Genomic DNA, 17,375 nt, shown 5'->3' with positions numbered 1-17,375 from the left:
TTCAGACTTAGCATCTTTCAAAGTAACTCTTTTTTCAAGCTGTAAATGTGTGTAAAAAAAAAAAACAAACCCCAAACAAAAAAACAAACAAACAAAAACACACAAAAAAAACCCCCCGTGTGTGTGTTTTTCCAGCATATCCTTTCTGGGAGACTTTCTTGTGTAGAACAACGTTGTCTTGAACTAAATGAAATCTGGCAGGCAGTTCTGTGCAAGATGTAGGGCTGCAATCTTTCATTGGCATCCTTCCTGGTGCAGGATGAGTTTTTGAGATGAGTGGACTGCAGGATGTCTGTGTGAGCTCAAAACAGAGATTCTCTGAGTTCCTGTTACAGACTGGCTCACTTTCCTAGTGACAGGCACAGGGTGAGATGAATCAGCTGCAGTTAGGCCCTGTTCTCCTTCACATAGCACAAGTACTTTGTGTGTCACGATATGCTGGAGGGTACATGCTTGCCTAGAAGCAAAAGGGAACCAGATGGCTCTTGATTCAATTTGCAAACATCATATAGGAAATAAAACTACAGAGAAAAGCTGTCCAGGTTATGAAATTCTTCATCAAAGCTGAGCAAACAATATCTAGTTTATTTTGTTTCTGCAGACAACAGCAAAGCCTATTAGCTCTTAAATACAGCTGATATTCCATGTACAGCTCTTCAGGGGCCTTGGCAGAGCATGCATGACAACCTGTCCGTAATGGGGCTAGGTGTAGTTGATGCAAGGCAAAGCAGACACCAAGGAGATGTGGAGCTCTTGGAACAAGACTTGATTGTTTCTTAAATAGAATCAATGAAGTGTTTTCTGGGTGTGAAACACTGAATTAACTCTTCATGATTTGCTGTTGGTCACTAAGACTGTGTCCTTGCGATGTTCTGCTCTCTTTCACTGGGGTGGGGGGAAAAATAGGACAAAGCATCAACATTAACTTTTTACTCTTCCAGGGAACTTACCTGGACCAAAACTGCATTCTCTTCCACCTTTTCAGCACTTCTGTAAAACCACTTTATAATAAAAATGCTTTAAAATTGTGGTTGACTTATGGTATTAGACTCTCGAAGACTGATATTTCTCAGAGTAAGTGCTGAATTTAGTCTCCAGCCTAGAGAGCCTCTAGGTTTACTTGCTTCACATAGATCTGTTTAAAACTAACAAGTCTGTTTCAGTAGATTTCGGAGTACAGCAGGGAGACTTGGTAACACTTTCCTTGTCCTTTCTTCCCATAGGGATATGCTCCACCGCCAAAAAACGGAATTGAACAGAAGCGACCTGGGCGCCCCTTGAATATAACGTCTCTAGTTAGGTTGTCGTCAGCAGTGCCAAACCAGATTTCCATTTCCTGGGCTTCTGAAATTGGAAAGGTAAACTTTATGTTCTGTAGGATGTGGAAAGTTGTCTAAATAACCTCATTTCGCATTCCTTCTCCCCTACTGCCTGATGTTGCTGGCAAGGCCTACACCAGCAAGTGTTTAGTATTAGGTGGCTGAACTTCTTATCAGTGCCAGGAAACAAAGTTTGCTCTAGAAGTATGGTAGTTTATTGTAAAGTATATAAGATTTGCATACAGATGGCAAAGACTTCCTTATAGAATTCACATTAGAAAGCCTGCTGTTGGGGGTTGCCTGAAATGTGTGTCAAAAATACCAACATCTTTTGGTAGGTGTAAACAGTACAAACCAGTTCAGACATGATAAAAGGAAAACCTACTTTCTTCCTCATAGTCTGATGGTGTGAAAAATGGAAATGATGTATCCATATATTCTAAAGCATGTTTCTCAGTATGTGTTGTAACTGTCCATTGGAGAAGGCTTTTTAAACTGCCCAGATGTGTCAAGGCCCTGGGGGTGGAGACATGCATTTGCTTTTGAGGTTTTTGTATTTTCTAACCAAGTAATAGTAAGTAGTTTTACAAAAGCAATTTTTATTTCGTAGGAAGAATTGACTAATGGATATTTCCATCTCTATTCTTTTGAGATTCCTTTTTTACATGAAAATGGCCTATCAGTTGATTTAAAATTGTACTTCCAAATAAACCAAAACGGGTGGAATTTCCAGCTGAGAAAGCTCTTAAATGGCAGGTTGCTGGGAAGGGCTTACTGGGAAGGTGTCAGGCTGCTGGTGTCAGCTGTTTCTGGGCTTGATGGAACTCAAACATGCTTGGTCGGACCATGTTTGTGGACCATGCAGTGGGGGAAAGAGCACACTAGACTTCAGGTGGCAGGAGATAAAGGGGGTGGTGACTGAAATGTGAAACCTGTTGCTTTTTAGTGCCTGCAGTCATTAATCATAGTTTAAAAGGAATTAGTCTTTAAAATGGCTGCATGCCTGTTTAGAAATCCCCCTACGGATTTACTAAAGAAAGGAAGGGAGAGTGTGAGGAGTTTCTGAATTCTTCCTAGGTTTAAATAGCTGTTGCAGCAGCCCTTTCAGCTGTTGGTGAGTCAAGAACTCCTCAATTCCTCTGTGACTAGCTGAATCTTTCTGGATTAAATTATCAAAGTAGCTTACCTCTTACTTTTTTTCTTCAAAATCAAAATCTGTGGACCAGAGACACCATATGTTTCAAAGTGAGACTCTAGTATGAGCTTTTATACACAAATGAAAATTTTAAAAAGAAATTGGAGAGAAAGCTAATGTTCAGAAAATAAATGAAGGGCAGTGCTGACAGCGAAGTTTTTTTTTATCTGAAGCAGAGGTGGAGGGAAAGATCTAACCCGTTGCTTCCAAATCATAAAGCAGAATCGTCTTGAAATGACTGCGGTGTTGTTGGTCTTGGCCTCTCCTGCTGACCGCTGCTTTCTTCCTCCCCTCTATCTGCCAAAACATATTCTTATGGAAGCAGATGAATTGGAGGTTGTCCCAGCATTCCCCCTTGCCCTGAGAGGTAACGCAAGTTCTTTGGTTTGATGTTGGTGCTCTGCTTTAAGTCTCAGAACTCACATAGCAAGCCAGTTGCTATTCATCCTCTAAATGAGCGCCTTGGGGACAGTGCAGAGCATCAGCAGGCTCATGTGATAAGGGCTTATTGGCACGTACTTGACTGACAGTAGAGGGCTTCTGAGCAGGGGAGGTGTTAATCCCACAGAGGTGGTCAGACTTGAGCCTATAGAATTCATGTAGAATGTATGGCCATTCTTTAAGGAAAAAAAAAAAATCCATTTTTCTTAGTGTTTTCCCCTGCATTTAGATAACTATCTACTCATCTAGGTAAGACCTGGTTTTCCTATAGGTAGTAAAAGAGGAGCAGGGCAGTAGATGGTGGTGTTTAAAATTCTTGTGCAGTACCTAGACAGTATAGGAGCCATAAGAAGGTGGCTAGCAGGGAGTGGAAATAAGAGATCGCAGGTTGTGTTTGTTATACAGATGAAACCATTATTATTCTGCAGTAGTGAGACTTGCAGAATTTTCTCTTTGTTAGTGACCTTGAAGAGAGAGTGAACACTGAACAAAAGCTGGCAAGTGGTGTGAATTGGGGAAGAATAGTAATGGCTGGGGAATGTAGCCAGCCTCAGAGGAGTGGATATGGTGTAATGAGGCTTGGCTTAAAAGTGCAGAGCAAGCTAAAGAGAAGGTACAAGGAAATTGGTGCAGCAGTGTGCTGTTGAAGGTGTTAGTTTTGCACCTGAAAGAGCATTCATATTTTCTTTCACATGGCTCAGTGTTGAGTCCTGCACTTGGGTCACAACAACCCAATGCACCGCTACAGGCTGGGGGAAGAGTGGCTGGAAAGCTGCCTGGTGGAAAAGGACCTGGGGGTGTTGGTCGATGGCCGGATGAATATGAGCCAGCAGTGTGCCCAGGTGGCCAAGAAGGCCACCAGCATCCTGGCTTGTATCAGCACTAGTGTGGCCAGCAGGACTAGGACAGGGATCGTCCCCCCGTACTCGGCACTGGTGAGGCCGCACCTCGAATCCTATGTGCAGTTTTGGGCCCCTCACTACAAGAAAGACATTGAGGTGCTGGAGTGAGTCCAGAGAAGGGCAACGAAGCTGGTGAAGGGTCTAGAGAACAAGTCTGATGAGGAGCAGCTGGGGGAACTGGGGTTGTTTAGCCTGGAGAAAAGGAGGCTGAGGGGAGACCTTATTGCTGTCTACAACTACCTGAAAGGAGGGTGTAGTGAGGTGGGCGTCGGTCTCTTTTCCCAAGTAACAAGTGATAGGACGAGAGGAAATGGCCTCAAGTTGTGCCAGGGGAGGTTTAGATTGGATATCAGGAAAAATTTCTTCACTGAAAGGGTTGTCAAGCATTGGCACAGGCTGCCCAGGGAAGTGGTAGAGTCCCCATCCCTGGAGGGATTTAAAAGCCGTGTAGATGTGGTGCTTAGGGACATGGTTTAGTGGTGGGCTTGGCAGTGCTGGGTTAACAGTTGGACTCGATGGTCTTGAAGGTCCTTTCCAACCAAAATGATTCTGGGATTGTCTTTGAACTCCTCCCCACCAACAGATTGATACTGAAAAAAGGGGAGGATTTAGGAGACAAACATGAGTAGTTCTTAAAGACTGTATGTATGAGAAGGTGTGTCACCAGTCTAAATCATCTTTCCAAGAAATGAGCACAGATTGTCTCTTGGTTGTAGAGTTGAAGTCACAACTGGAGTAAGACAATTGGACTTGGTGGGTGGGAGAATTCTGGCAGAATATTGGACTCTTTCACAGTAATGAAGTCATCTGTCAATGCTTTTCATAACTATTAAGCAAAAAAAGGGCTTGTTTTTACTGTATGCTACAACTAGCATAAATAGGAATCTGTTGGCGTAGTGGAAGTACTGTATTAAATCAATATTTCATCTTGAATCGCTCTTTTTGTAGAATTACTCCATGTCTGTGTATCTCGTTCGTCAGCTCACTTCAGCTATGCTTTTGCAGAGGTTAAAAATGAAAGGTATCAGAAACCCCGATCATTCTAGAGCACTAAGTAAGTCAAATTAATTTGCCTGTCTACTTTTTGAGGGTGGTTGGTGGCTCTTTAAAACTAGAACTGGTAATACTTAGGGGATTTGCAACATCTTGGAAAATTAAGAACATGGCCAGAGTATCAAAGGTTCCATTTGCTGTTGCTGAGGCATCATGTGCTTTTTTAAATGAGGGTCCCTGTGCCTGTAGGGGGGCACACCTAGAGATCCCATCTGAAGTGTTCTTATGGGAATGCCATGAGCACCACTTACTGTGGGGGCCTGTGAGGTGCAGGTAGATGTCCTAAATTCTCTTCGCTTGCATGTGCTGCTGATTGTACCTCACTCACTGATGGTTATTTTATTTATCTCTTGGCATGTTGGGTTGAGTTTGCTCTACTAACCATTGTGGCTGTTAGCACATCTGCTGCACATCAAACAATCTTGCGATGCATCGTGTTTGCCGGTTGCTTATAAATAGTAGAACTATTGTTGTTTGATATTGCTATGAACAAGTTTCCTAGATGCTTAATTTTTTTAGATAGCTGGAAATGAAATATGTGTACTGATGAATCAAGATTAGCATTTTTAAATCATGATGTCTGTGTATAACTTCTTAATTTATTTTAATAGTTAAAGAAAAACTAACGGCAGATCCTGATAGTGAAATTGCCACAACTAGTCTGCGGGTATCTCTGATGTGTCCTGTAAGTATGGCTGGAAATTACTATATGCAGATTTGTATGTTAATTTTTAGTGCAGAGTTGGGCTGCTTTTAAAAGGCCTCACTTCAGAAACTTCACTGTCTGTTGTTGTATACTTATTCATTAATATACAATAGCGGGGAGAAGGGTCCATCTACAAGCACCTGATTGTAGCAGCATTCAACCAACTATGGTTTAGAACTGTGAATGCTTCGGTTGTAATACAGTCAGAATAGAGTTGCTACTTGTGTGTGCATAGCAAGGCCTTTAGAAGGAGTAATCTTGTATGTTGAGACTAATTGGGCAGGGTGACAGAATAATTAAAGGATAAAGTGATAAATTTTGACTCTCCTCATCTTGGTGGTATTGCTTATACTATAACAAACAAAAAAATTGATCGCTGTGTAACAAGGTAATGCTGCCTTGGGGTTTCTCTTCAGAAGTATAAACTGGCCTTGTGTTTGTGACTGGTCTGTTAAGCTAAATGTTAAAATGGGTGTTACGCCACTCTGAGTCTAACAGAACTGGAGCTCACAAAAACCCTTGAAATATTTGGCTAAAAGAAAACGATAAAGCGGGTGCTTCAGTAGGTCTTTTAATACAAATAAAATCCTAGAAATAACATGGATACAGGTCCACTAGAAATATTTCTGACTGCTTTCAACTCGGTGAAGACTTTGAGGATGGCTTTATTGTTCCTTTAAGTGCACTGTATGTGCTTTGATAGGGTGGATTTGCCTACAGCAACCTTAGCACTGGGCACCTCTGTAGTGAGAAGAGACAGTTACTTCACTGACTGTCTCTGATTTCATTGTTGGCCATTCAGGCCTACTTCACTGTTTTCTGTTCTGATGCTCTTTAAATGCATCTCCTGCAGCTGGGAAAAATGAGACTGACAATCCCATGCCGAGCTGTTACTTGCACACACCTGCAATGTTTTGATGCTGCTCTTTATCTTCAAATGAATGAAAAGAAGCCTACCTGGATCTGCCCTGTCTGTGACAAAAAGGCAGCTTATGAGAGCCTAATATTAGATGGGTAAGAGACTGGGTTTGTGGATTACACAGTTACTTAAATTTTTTTGTGATGTACTCGATAGCTACTTTTGTGACTTGAGGTTTAACCATTTCATAGTATTTTCTTTGTCAAAATACTTTAGACTGGGAGGAACCATTAGACTCTGATAGTTTCTATTCCCATGTAACGAACGACATAAGTTTATCTCCTAACTGCATCATCAAACTCTTGAGCCTCAGTATATTTCCTCTGGAGAAATCCAAATGTGACATCTAAGGATAGATCTCCCTTTTATGTGAACTTCTCTCTGAAGCTATTAACTTTAAAATTTAACTTGACCTTGTAAACAAGCGTCAAATGAGTCAAAGGATGATGATTTCTGCTTCTGTATGGAAATCTATGAATTGCAGTAATGTTAGAGTGGAACATGGGTAGGCTGGGATACTTTGGGAAACCTGAAAGTTTTGATGTTTGGATGTCTGCGAAGGCTGTAATTACAGGCTTTCAGGTAAGATGAAGTAGGGAGAGAGTGTGTTGAAGGTGATCATAATTAGCTTTTCAACTGTGTCTCCTGTCACGGTTTAAAGCTGGGCCTGCTATTAAACCTGTGGCAGATGCTCTCTGTTAACCTTCCCTCCCCCCCCCCAAAGGGAAAGGGAAAGGGAAGAGAGGCTTCTGGGTTGGAAAGTTAAAACAGTTTTAATAAACTGTAATAATGAAAAAAAAAAGTATAATAACAATAATAGAAATAATCAAATATATACAAATATATATACAAAACCAAGACTGAGCTCCCCTGAAGTCAGCCACGTCACCACCGGCACTGCAGGGCAGGCTCCGGGAAGGCCCAGGCTGGGCCTAGCGACGGTCGAGAGCTGGATTCAGGGATGCATGGATCGGGATCAGGGGCAGCAGGAAAACAGACGGAGTCCTCCTTGGACACTGGCCATAGCAGAAAGAGAGCGAGACCCTCGTGATCCCCCCGCTTTATACTGAGAATGACATGTATGGGATGGAATACCCTCGTTGGTCAATTTTGGGTCACCTGCCCTGTCCGCTCCCCCCTGCAGCTGCGACCCCCCCTTTGGCTCTTCACTCATAAGCAGTGAGGAATTCAGCAGTGACCTTGGTTTCTCTCAAGAACAAGTACAGCAAGAGCTTTTCTGCACAACATCCCTACCGGTGCTCTCAGTGATAACTACAAACTTCGAGCGTTATCAGTCCTGGAAGCAGACACTGTCTGCAAAAACATGCAGTTAGTTTCAGAAAGTGCAGTTACTTAGAGGAGACTTAGCTGAAAGTAAAAATCACTGAAAGGAAAATCGGCCTGGTTTAGGCCAAACCAGGACATCTCCTTTTCACTTAAAAGAAAAAAATTTCACTTGGAATCTAAAAATGAAACCACTCAACTTTTATTTTTCAGGCTCTTTATGGAAATCCTTAATGAATGTTCAGATGTGGATGAGATCAAATTCCAAGAAGATGGTTCCTGGTGTCCCATGAGGCCAAAGAAAGCAGCTGTGAAAGTCTCAAGTCCCCAGTGCACCAAAATAGAAAGTATGTACATCTGGGTACTGGTTGCAAACCAACAAGAAGTCTCAGAGACTTAGTTGTAGCTTGGATAATGCGTATGGATGTTGATGTTTGTTTTGTGGAGGGCTTAATACTTCTACCCTTCTTGTCATTTAAACTGAAAAGAAAGGGTTATATCTCTAAAAATGTATTTTTGGGTCTTTGTCTTTGCTCTTTAGAATAGCAGTTAAGAAAATGAAAGGTTGCTCTTGTTTTAGGTCCTTAAACTGATAAGTGAAGATTAAAGCTTGTGCTTTAATGTTCTCAACATGATACAGAATACTAATAAAACAGTTCCTGGGCCATAACATTTTCTGTAGTGGCCAGGAAGATGAGCTCAAACAGGATTTGAGCTCCTGGTTCTGTTGCAAATAGAAACTGATGATGTCAACAGCCTTTTAAAAAAAAACAGTGATATTTTATTTTTCTGTTTAGGTTCCAGTGTTGTTAGCAAACAGTGTTCTGTGACGGTGGCCAATGAGGTAAACAAGAAGAAAGTTGACGTTATTGACTTGACAATAGAAAGCTCTTCTGATGAAGAGGAAGATCCTCCTGCCAAAAGGAAGTGCATATTTATGTCTGAAACGCAAGGAAGCCCAACCAAAGGGTTTGTCAATTTTAAAGTTAGTTGTTATTCTGTAATGTCTCAGATAAACTGATGTGTAGACAAATGGACTTGTAATCTCTCTTCGGGATCCAGCTCCACACTTCCAGAGGAGAATTTCTAGGCCTCTCCTTGCAGAAGGTTGTATTGATACAATACCCTTGTACAGGTGAAACACTATTAAATAGTTTTACGTCTCACAAAAGACTTGTGCTGACTGTTGCTGTGTTTGCAGGGATATTTCTCCATAGAAAAGGAAGCTGATTAAGCTAATGGACAGGATTCTACTGAGAAAGCAGATTGTGCCAAGTGGAGGAGCTTTATGTGTTCTTGCCAAGTTAGTGTCGTCTTAAAGGCTTTTCTTTCACTGTCTGTTATACCCTTTATCTAATCAGCTCTGGTGCCCAGGGAACTAGGCTGTGTTGTGTTTCATCCATCCCGTCAGTCTTGGAAGGGAGGTGCTTTGTTGTTTTGAATCAAGACAAACCTTTTCCTCCATTTCTTTGTTAAACTCTGGAATGTCTTAGACACTATTGTTGGCCGTGGTTATCAGTCCTGTACCTTGGTTAGTACAACTGACGACTTCCGAGATCCTCTGTCAACTGCTCCATCTTTGTAGTCATGCCTGACTTCAGCGGCAGGCTTAACCAGCTTCTTGACTGTTGTGCTGCCTTCTGTCTGTCCCAGTCTGTGCAACTCAGCTGCAGTTACTGTTGGTGGCTTCCGTAAAGTTCTTGTTCTTGGCTTGTAGGGTGCAGGAGACCTTCAGGGAGAGAGGGGCACTGGTTAGGCTCACCAGCAGTCACCGCTTCATGAGGCGATTCCAAGCATCAGCTTTTAGTAATGTCTTATTAGTTAGTGTTGCTGCATGCATGAGGTGTGTGTCTGTGTCTCTTAGCAAAGTGCCTTATGTCTTGTACTAAAAACAAACCCCTTCTGTTTTGCCAGCCCTTGAAGTAATGAGCAGGCGTACTGTGTCTCTGGTCCACAGGAATGTGTGGTCTTTGGTGAGCAAATAGTTGGTCATCTTCAACACTTTTCAGCAGTGATACTGAAATGCTGTTGCTTTCTTGCGAGGATTGTGGAGGAGTCCTTCTGTGAGAGACTGTTTCTTATTTTTATAAGAAAAAAATAGCTACAAATACATCTCTTAATGAAGTTTCAGAAGGCACCAAGACTTCCTTCCGTGCTCCTGTGTTTGTCTGGGATGACTACCTGCAACCATAATTGTAGAAGGACTGAGTTTTCTTGTCTATCTGTGAGCAATGTATTTTCCTTACTGTTTGGGTATGGAAATAGCATGTTTTCATTCTTCAAATCCATGTCAAAGCCAGGCTTTTGGGGAATAGCTTATCTCCTGTAAACAATGTTGCCTGAATGTTAGTTCTGGCAAAACTGTGGGGTGTCAGAAGCAACACAGGCTGAAGTATAAGAGGTGTTTGAGAAGGGAGGGTCTGAAATCCAGGCTTCTGAAATCAGAAGTAGCATCAATGCACCAATGCAGCATCTGGGGAGGATGATGTGAGTGGATAACACTCATGGCTGGTGGGCTGGAGGGAGTGATGCAGAGCAGCTGGGAGTGGGACTCTGGGTATTTCCACCTGACGTGGAGTTTATGAAATATTTTTTGCATGTGGCTGGTGCCTGAATGCCTGTGGTGTCATCTTTAACAGTGCCACGAGGTAATTGGGCAGAAGGTGGGGATGCAGAAGGGTTTTAACCGGTTGCATGTTCCTGGGGAGCTGAACTGAGCTTGGGCTCAGGCTGTGAGTAAAGATGGGTTTGATATTTAACTCCCACGTGTGTCATCTGTGCTCCAGGGGCTGAAGCCCAGGGAGGTGGTGGAGTCACCATCTCTGGATGTGTTTAAGAAAAGACTGGACATGGCACTTAGTGCCATGGTCCAGTTGACATGGTGGTGTCAGGGCAATGGTTGGACTTGATGATCCCAGAGGTCTCTTCCAACCTGATTGATTCTGTAATAACAGTCAGTCGTGCCCTTGGTGTGACAGGTGAGCATTGAGGAACAGTTAGGTGGAGAAATTGAAATGAGTGCTCTCTTCCTGGCTCTGGCTACCTGCACATCCCTCCCAGGGTGCTCCACAGATACAGATAGGCATGTCTGTCTCTGAATGGTAGACTGTTATACATGACTCCAGCACTGTACTTTGTTTTAATGCCAACTTGCTCTTATGTCACAGCTGCTGTTGAGAGCCAAGATACGCTCATGTTATTATGAAGACTGTTATGAAAGAGGAAATTAGAGTGGAATACTGTGTAGTGAGTAGCCACGCTATAGTTGTTGTAACATGGTGACCTTGTGGATGAGAGTGCACAGCAGTGTAGAATTTCTCTTCTGTAACTAACGGCCAGGTTGTTTGTAATTTCCCATGCTGTTTAAAACAGGGTTCTCATGTATCAGCCATCTACTGTCAGAGTGCCCAGCGTGACAACGGTCGATGCTGCTGCTATTCCTCCTTCGTTAACAGACTACCCAGTACCATTCCATCATCCACCAATATCCAGTATTTCATCAGACTTGCCAGGTAGGTGGTGGCTATTTTTAATGTATATTCTGATGGCCTTATTAATTTGTGGGGTGGGTAAAAATTTGGAAAATTGATGAATGTTTTTTCACTTAAATGGAATAAAACTATGTACAGTATTGCACTGATGTGATGTCTAGATGAGTCCAGTACAGGCTGTCTTTCCAGTTTCAGATTGCACTTTGCAAGAGTGATGTGAAAAACATTGTTTCTGGGGTACAAATTGGCTTTTTGGAACGGCAGCCAGAAACACTTTGTGCTATGTTCAGTTAGACTTTGTGTAAGCGTCTGGTTGTTACGTGTTGTAGATACAAGGGAGAGCAGCTTCTTATTTAAGTTTATAGACATGTGATGACACTGACTCATCCCAGCCCTAGATGTAGAGATATTCTGCTAGCTGATTCTAGTGGTGCTCTGTCTAGACTGTGTGAAAAAGGTTTAAGGTGAGCTACAATATGGAAGCTGACCTCTATTGACTTTCTTTACCTAGACATACCCTAAATGCCTATGATGTATTCTTCAACACTGCTGCTAAATATCAGACAAAAGGTGGGGATACTGATTGTTTTCTATCCTGGCTCCTTGAAAAGTATATAGGGACTCTGGGGGTTCTCTTTGGCGGCTATAACGAACCCAGAGCCCAGGAAATGATGACTTGTGGTGACAGGTGTCACATTGGCCTCCTGTATTTCCCTCTCCCTCCCCCCCCCCCATTGCCTGTCTCCATTTCTCCCCTGCAACGTCTCTGGGTTTTTTCCTCTTCTTTCAGCACCAGTTTGGCAATGGGATGGATATCATTCCCCTTGTTTCTCTGTCCATTTTGGTTCCCTTACTGCTCCCTCCCTCTACTTCTCCCTTTTTAAGAAATGGATTGGCTTCCCAAATTGGATAGGAGAGTAAGCTGAGAGAATGGAAGTCTAGAACTGCTTTTTGTCCATCTTCTATCAACTGAAATTCTAGAACATGCAAGAACAAAAGCAGCTCTCAATTCTGTAAAAGCAGCTGAGCTTAAATCTCCTTCCAAATTTTTCTCTAATGGAGAAGAGGAGAGATGCTGCTGGCCAGAACAGATTTGGAGGTGAGGGGAGAGGGAGGGAGGAAGTTTACCATTTCTTTCTGTTGACATAGCAAACACAAGGCCAATATTTAGAAACAAAACAAAAAAAGGCTGTAATTTCTCATTGGTTTCCTAATTTTAAACTTACACGCTAATGGTGTATAAGACGAACACTAGTTGTCACTGCTCTTGGAGGATATACATTGAACTACTTGTAGTTTCCTCTTCATTCCTTTTATTTGTCTAGACACAAAACGGGGATGATATTAGAAATGTTTCCTTATTGGCTGCATATGGGTAGAGGAAGAGACCTGCTGCTTGTTTTTGGACTTGTGCATGTTGTGACTTTACTTCATTCCAGCATCTTTAATGTGATGACACTCTTCATGTCCCAGTTTGGCCAAGTCAGGTACAATATGCAGTGAAACTTGCATTATGAACCAACAGCTCCAAATGGCAACCTCTCCATCTAAGCAATCACATTGAACCACCCTGCAATATCCAGTGAATACTACATCATTATGTCATTCTCATTCTTAAAAAGAGCTACTTGTACTAGATAACTTGTTTTGCTGCTGCCTGAAGTAGTCATTGAGAGTGGCGTCACAGTGGTATATTCCATTTAGAAACCGTGTAACAATTGCAAAATCTGTTCTACGACCGCAAAAAAAAGTTCCTTAAATTTGTTGTGCATGAATAAAAGAAAGACGCGTCCATTTATTATCCTTCTTTTCTTTCTAGGTCTGGATTTTCTTTCACTTATCCCAGTTGATTCACAGGTATGTTTCTGAACTGCTCTGGGGTTCATTTCCAAGTCTGTTTTTTGTGACATACTGCTGGAGTAACTCTCAGGGTGCTGTCATCATCCAGACCATGTTTGCAGTCCACTTGCTTAGACCTAACTGCAGACCAGGAAAATCCATTTTCCCAATAAGACGTGGTGATGAAAAGATGCATTTAAGGGAGGATTTGGTTTAGCCTGACTAGGATGAATCCAGGCATGGAAACTCGCTCTTGATTGATAGTTTGCTGTTCTAAAGCAGATAGTTGCACAGCACTAAGTTGAATACACCCATCATGTAATTCACGCTCTTAGTTCATGCTGTGTACCTGTAGGCCAGCTTAAGCTCTGTAAATATACTTTGCTAATTGCTATTTCTGTTGGTTTGGATATTAGTAGGATTTTTAAAGAAAATATCTCCATTAATTTGATGGGCGCCTGACTGAACACTTATTATAATAAATCCCTCTGTGTAACACTGAAACCCAGTTGGTTTTGGATTACATGGGAATTTTGTAGGTCAGAAGTAATGAGGCAGTGCTTTTCCTTCCCTGGAAACTTAAACTTTACACAGTTAGGGAGAATGATTCTTACTATAACTAGATCCTTAGACTACAGCCTTGAAATTGTTTTAAACTGAAAGAAGGAAAGATTTAGATGAGATATCAGGAAGAAATTCTTGACTGTGAGGGTGGTAAGACACTGGCCCAGGTTGCCCAGAGAAGCTGTGGATGCCCCCTCCCTGGCAGTGTTCAAGACCAGGTTGGATGGGGCTTTGAGCAACCTGGTCTGGTGGAAGGTGTCCCTGCCTGTGGCAGGGGGGTTGGAACTAGATGATCTTTAAGGTCCCTTCCAACCCAAACCATTCTATGATTCTGTGAAATGTGGGGGTATATTGGCTCCCTAATTTGGACAAGAGGATCTGAAGCAGCCCCTCTGTTTTATCTCTCTGTCACTAGAAGACAACAGTAATAGGAGTCTACTGTAGAGTTGACTTTCTGGTGCCTTAAAAACCAAAGCATGAACTTCCTCCTTTTCTTTCCACTTACTGCATCTTGCAATACTCTGTGCCTGACCTTGAGATCTGAACTGCCAAAAGGGGGAATAACAGCGACTTTGTTCATGTGGGAGACTGGAAGCAGGTATGCTGCTCTGAAGTGTCCACTTTGGACAGTTCAAACAGTTCAGGTTCAGTTTCAAACATATGCCCAAGATTGGAATCCCTGGGTAAGAGAAAGTAGGATGCGTTGAACAACGTGTGTGCGCGTGTGGGGGGGTGTCTTTTATATTATCCTCTTCTTTGACACCTGGTGACCTTGTTCTCTTTCTAAATGCTTCAAATGTTTAGCTCTGCTTTGACGAGGCTTGTCTTCCACTTCAGAAAATTGAAATCAACTTAGTAATTTTTCTTAATCAGACTTGATCAGGGCTCATTTATCACTGCTAAAATGTTTAGAGAGCTGCATGTATCATTGCAGGTATATACTATGAAAATGTTGATCAGTACAGCTGCTGCTATTTGAGGGGATGAAATTATTCTAACCTCTGAAGCAGCAAAAAAAAAAAAAAAAACGCCATTCTGCTACCTTTTGTGGTGAAAGGAGCCTGAAATATGCAGTTGTGCCTGGTAGCTGTGGGCAGTGAACGTTCTCCAAATGCTAAGGGGAGTTTTTGTGATCATCGTGTGGTCATAACAGTGTTAATGCACTAGTAAAAGCTCAAGCTAACCTGTTAGGGGAAAAAAAAATGGGGAGGATGAGGGAGAAGGGCTGGTGGCAGAACTCCAGTTCTTGCTCTGCATGTGTCAACGAGGTTCTGCTAGTAACGTGTTTTGTGCTTGTTGTAGGAAAGATGTATCTTCAGAGCATACATTTCCCTTGTGCAGTTAGTCTCTTCATTCTTCTTTGTTTGTTTCAAGCAGTACTGTCCTCCTATGTTTTTGGATAGTCTCACCTCAACCTTAACAAGCAACACGCCTGGCAGCATCATCACATCCACCAGTCGCCACGAGAGCAGCACGCACATTAGCTCCTCCAGCAGGAACGAGACAGGAGTGATCACCAGCAGTGGTGGCAGCGCTCCTGACATCATCTCACTGGACTGAACCAAGGAACAGCATGGGACGCCAGGAGAAATTGCACAGAGCTGCTGCTTTTGTATTTTTTTTTTTTTTTTTTTCCTCATTAAATAGCTGATGTAGAAAAGGCCCCTTCAGAACATGCTTTTATGCTTTTGGCTTGTTCTGGGGAAACTGACTTTTTTGTTGCTGGGTGGATTCCACAAATGGTTTTTAATTTTCTTGTTAAAACACAGCAATAATGTAAAAACAAACAAAAACTTTTTTAATAAGAAAAGGCACTTAACCACTTGAGAGCAACAACAACAACTTGGACAAAGGTGCAGAAGTGGATGCATTGGTGAATTTTTAATCTTTTCACTGGGGCCTGTAATAAACTTAATTTAAGACAATGAAGCTTTGTGAAATAGCCATGACTTGTGTTGTACGTCTCTTGTTCCCTACATGTAGGGGAAGCCTCTGTAAATGGGATTGTTTTTTGTTTTGTTTTCTCCTGATTCTATGTTTTTTCACAAATGCAACAAAATCCTAAGCTGTGACTTCTTAATGTTCTTTAGGCTTGAGATAGGACAAACTAACTATGCAAACCCTGCATCACACAATCTGTCCTGTCATGTCAGAATTAGGACACCTCCCCACCACCAAAACCTCCAAACTTATGTGCTGTTGAGCCATAGTTGAATTTCTGGTTTGATAAAACTTTAAGAGGTGATAGAAAAAAAAAAAAAATCTTTAAACTCAAATTTAGATTATGAAGTCCTCAATTATAAATTCCTTGGTTGACCCTCTTTGAAACTGCCACCCCTGACCAGATGATCAAGCGAAGTGCACACTTTTTACAGCAGCTGTAAGGAGACAAAGTAGGAATTACTTTATCCGCTGCAGGATTATTTTCGAGGATCTCTTGCCCATGGCTTGTCACTTCTGTGTTCTGCTTGGGAATACCACTCTCTGACTTGGCAAGGGGAAGGCTTGGCTTTTTGGAAGATCAAAGCTGGAGCTGCACAGTGTTCCCACCTAACTGGAATTATGTGTTTTAGGGCTTAATGATGCTTTGTCTCACATTACATGGCCTCCTAATCATGGCTTTTCTAATTTGATGGGAATAACTTCCTCCTGTTTTACTCAGAGTCTGCTGCTTTGTTGTGCATACACAGTGTCTCCCTGCACACCTCCAAGGATAACCTCAGCAGTACTGTATGTGGAAGAGGTTACAGACCAGGAAAATAGTCATTTCCATAGAGCTGGAATAATGGTATTGTCTATATATGTTGACATAGCAGCTTTTCCAAGTGTTGTGTTTCTGTTGAGTAACTCTGAGATTATTTCTTCCCTAATTACCAGCTTTCACTTTTTCCTAATTTTTGTGTTCCTTTCTTTCTTATTTCTTTAGTCAGATGTCTGGTGCTTTTTGCCTTTCATTACTGTTACAGTATTTGAATGAAGTACATGGATAAGAAATATTGCAGCAGGATGTATTGTAACTCTTGTCTGTTACTCTTCCTCATCACCTTTTTTTGATGATCTTTCCCCAACAGTCTTCAGTTCACATGTTGGTCTTAATATTGCATCCAATCTATCTTCTCCTTTCCTTATCTGTTGGATTTTTTTTTTTTTTGTACCTGTTAAGGATTGTTTTTTAGCATGATTTATCTCCGATAAAGCCATGCTATTCATGAAGTTTTTTTTTTTTTTTTTCTAATGGCCTGCAGCAGATCAGTGCTTTCTGCATCACAATTGTACAGTGACTCGAACTATAACTTCGAGAGAAGTTCCAGAGTCATTCTGAATAAAGTCTTTAAAACTGGGATCTTGCTGAAGGTGCTGTTTGTACTCTCAATACCAAACCTGAACTGTGACTCGGGCAATTCCTGAACTGGCTGAAGGGGTGTAAACATCTCATGTGTATGTCAGAAAAGTTAAGTAAGGGTGAGTGCCATTTTTAGGACATTTGCTCTAAACCATTCATGGTATTATAAAATATGGCTGGAATTTTGTTAATTATTGTGCCCTGTTAGTAGTTACTTATCAGGGCTGAGGTTTGGTTGTGTTCACCAGCTGTTTGGGGCAGGAGTTTTGCAGCTGCATTTAGCTTTAAAACTAGACCCATGACAGCGATGTCAAATGAA

General features: G+C 41.9%; 1 protein-coding gene and 1 pseudogene across 4 annotated transcripts in view; one reads left to right on the top strand and one right to left on the bottom strand.

Moving 5' to 3' along the window:
- Positions 1–17,024, top strand: part of LOC137675800 (E3 SUMO-protein ligase PIAS2-like) — a 38,671-nt gene extending 21,647 nt beyond the window's left edge. Inside the window, exons 6-15 of one of the 4 annotated variants that reach the window (XR_011050008.1) lie at positions 1,224–1,358; positions 4,806–4,911; positions 5,522–5,595; positions 6,470–6,630; positions 8,033–8,166; positions 8,617–8,788; positions 11,192–11,331; positions 11,822–11,880; positions 13,130–13,167; positions 14,129–14,150. Coding sequence is in view for 3 of the 4 variants with exons in the window: in XM_068422023.1 (XP_068278124.1) it covers positions 1,224–1,358; positions 4,806–4,911; positions 5,522–5,595; positions 6,470–6,630; positions 8,033–8,166; positions 8,617–8,788; positions 11,192–11,331; positions 13,130–13,167; positions 15,091–15,273 (1,143 nt within the window). In the remaining variant the exon portion in view is untranslated. Of the gene's footprint in view, positions 1–1,223; positions 1,359–4,805; positions 4,912–5,521; positions 5,596–6,469; positions 6,631–8,032; positions 8,167–8,616; positions 8,789–11,191; positions 11,332–11,821; positions 11,881–13,129; positions 13,168–14,128; positions 14,293–15,090 lie in introns of those variants that run through there. The other 3 variants (XM_068422024.1, XM_068422023.1, XM_068422025.1) reach the window with 3 other exon arrangements.
- LOC137675647 (elongation factor 2-like) overlaps positions 8,036–17,375 on the bottom strand; it is a 29,326-nt pseudogene continuing 19,986 nt past the window's right edge.

The sequence above is a fragment of the Nyctibius grandis genome, chromosome W (genome assembly GCF_013368605.1).
Source record: "Nyctibius grandis isolate bNycGra1 chromosome W, bNycGra1.pri, whole genome shotgun sequence".
In the NCBI taxonomy this organism is placed as follows: Eukaryota; Metazoa; Chordata; class Aves; order Nyctibiiformes; family Nyctibiidae; genus Nyctibius; species Nyctibius grandis.
Note: the sequence above shows the minus strand (reverse complement) of the source record. Positions and strands in the feature narration are given on the sequence as shown.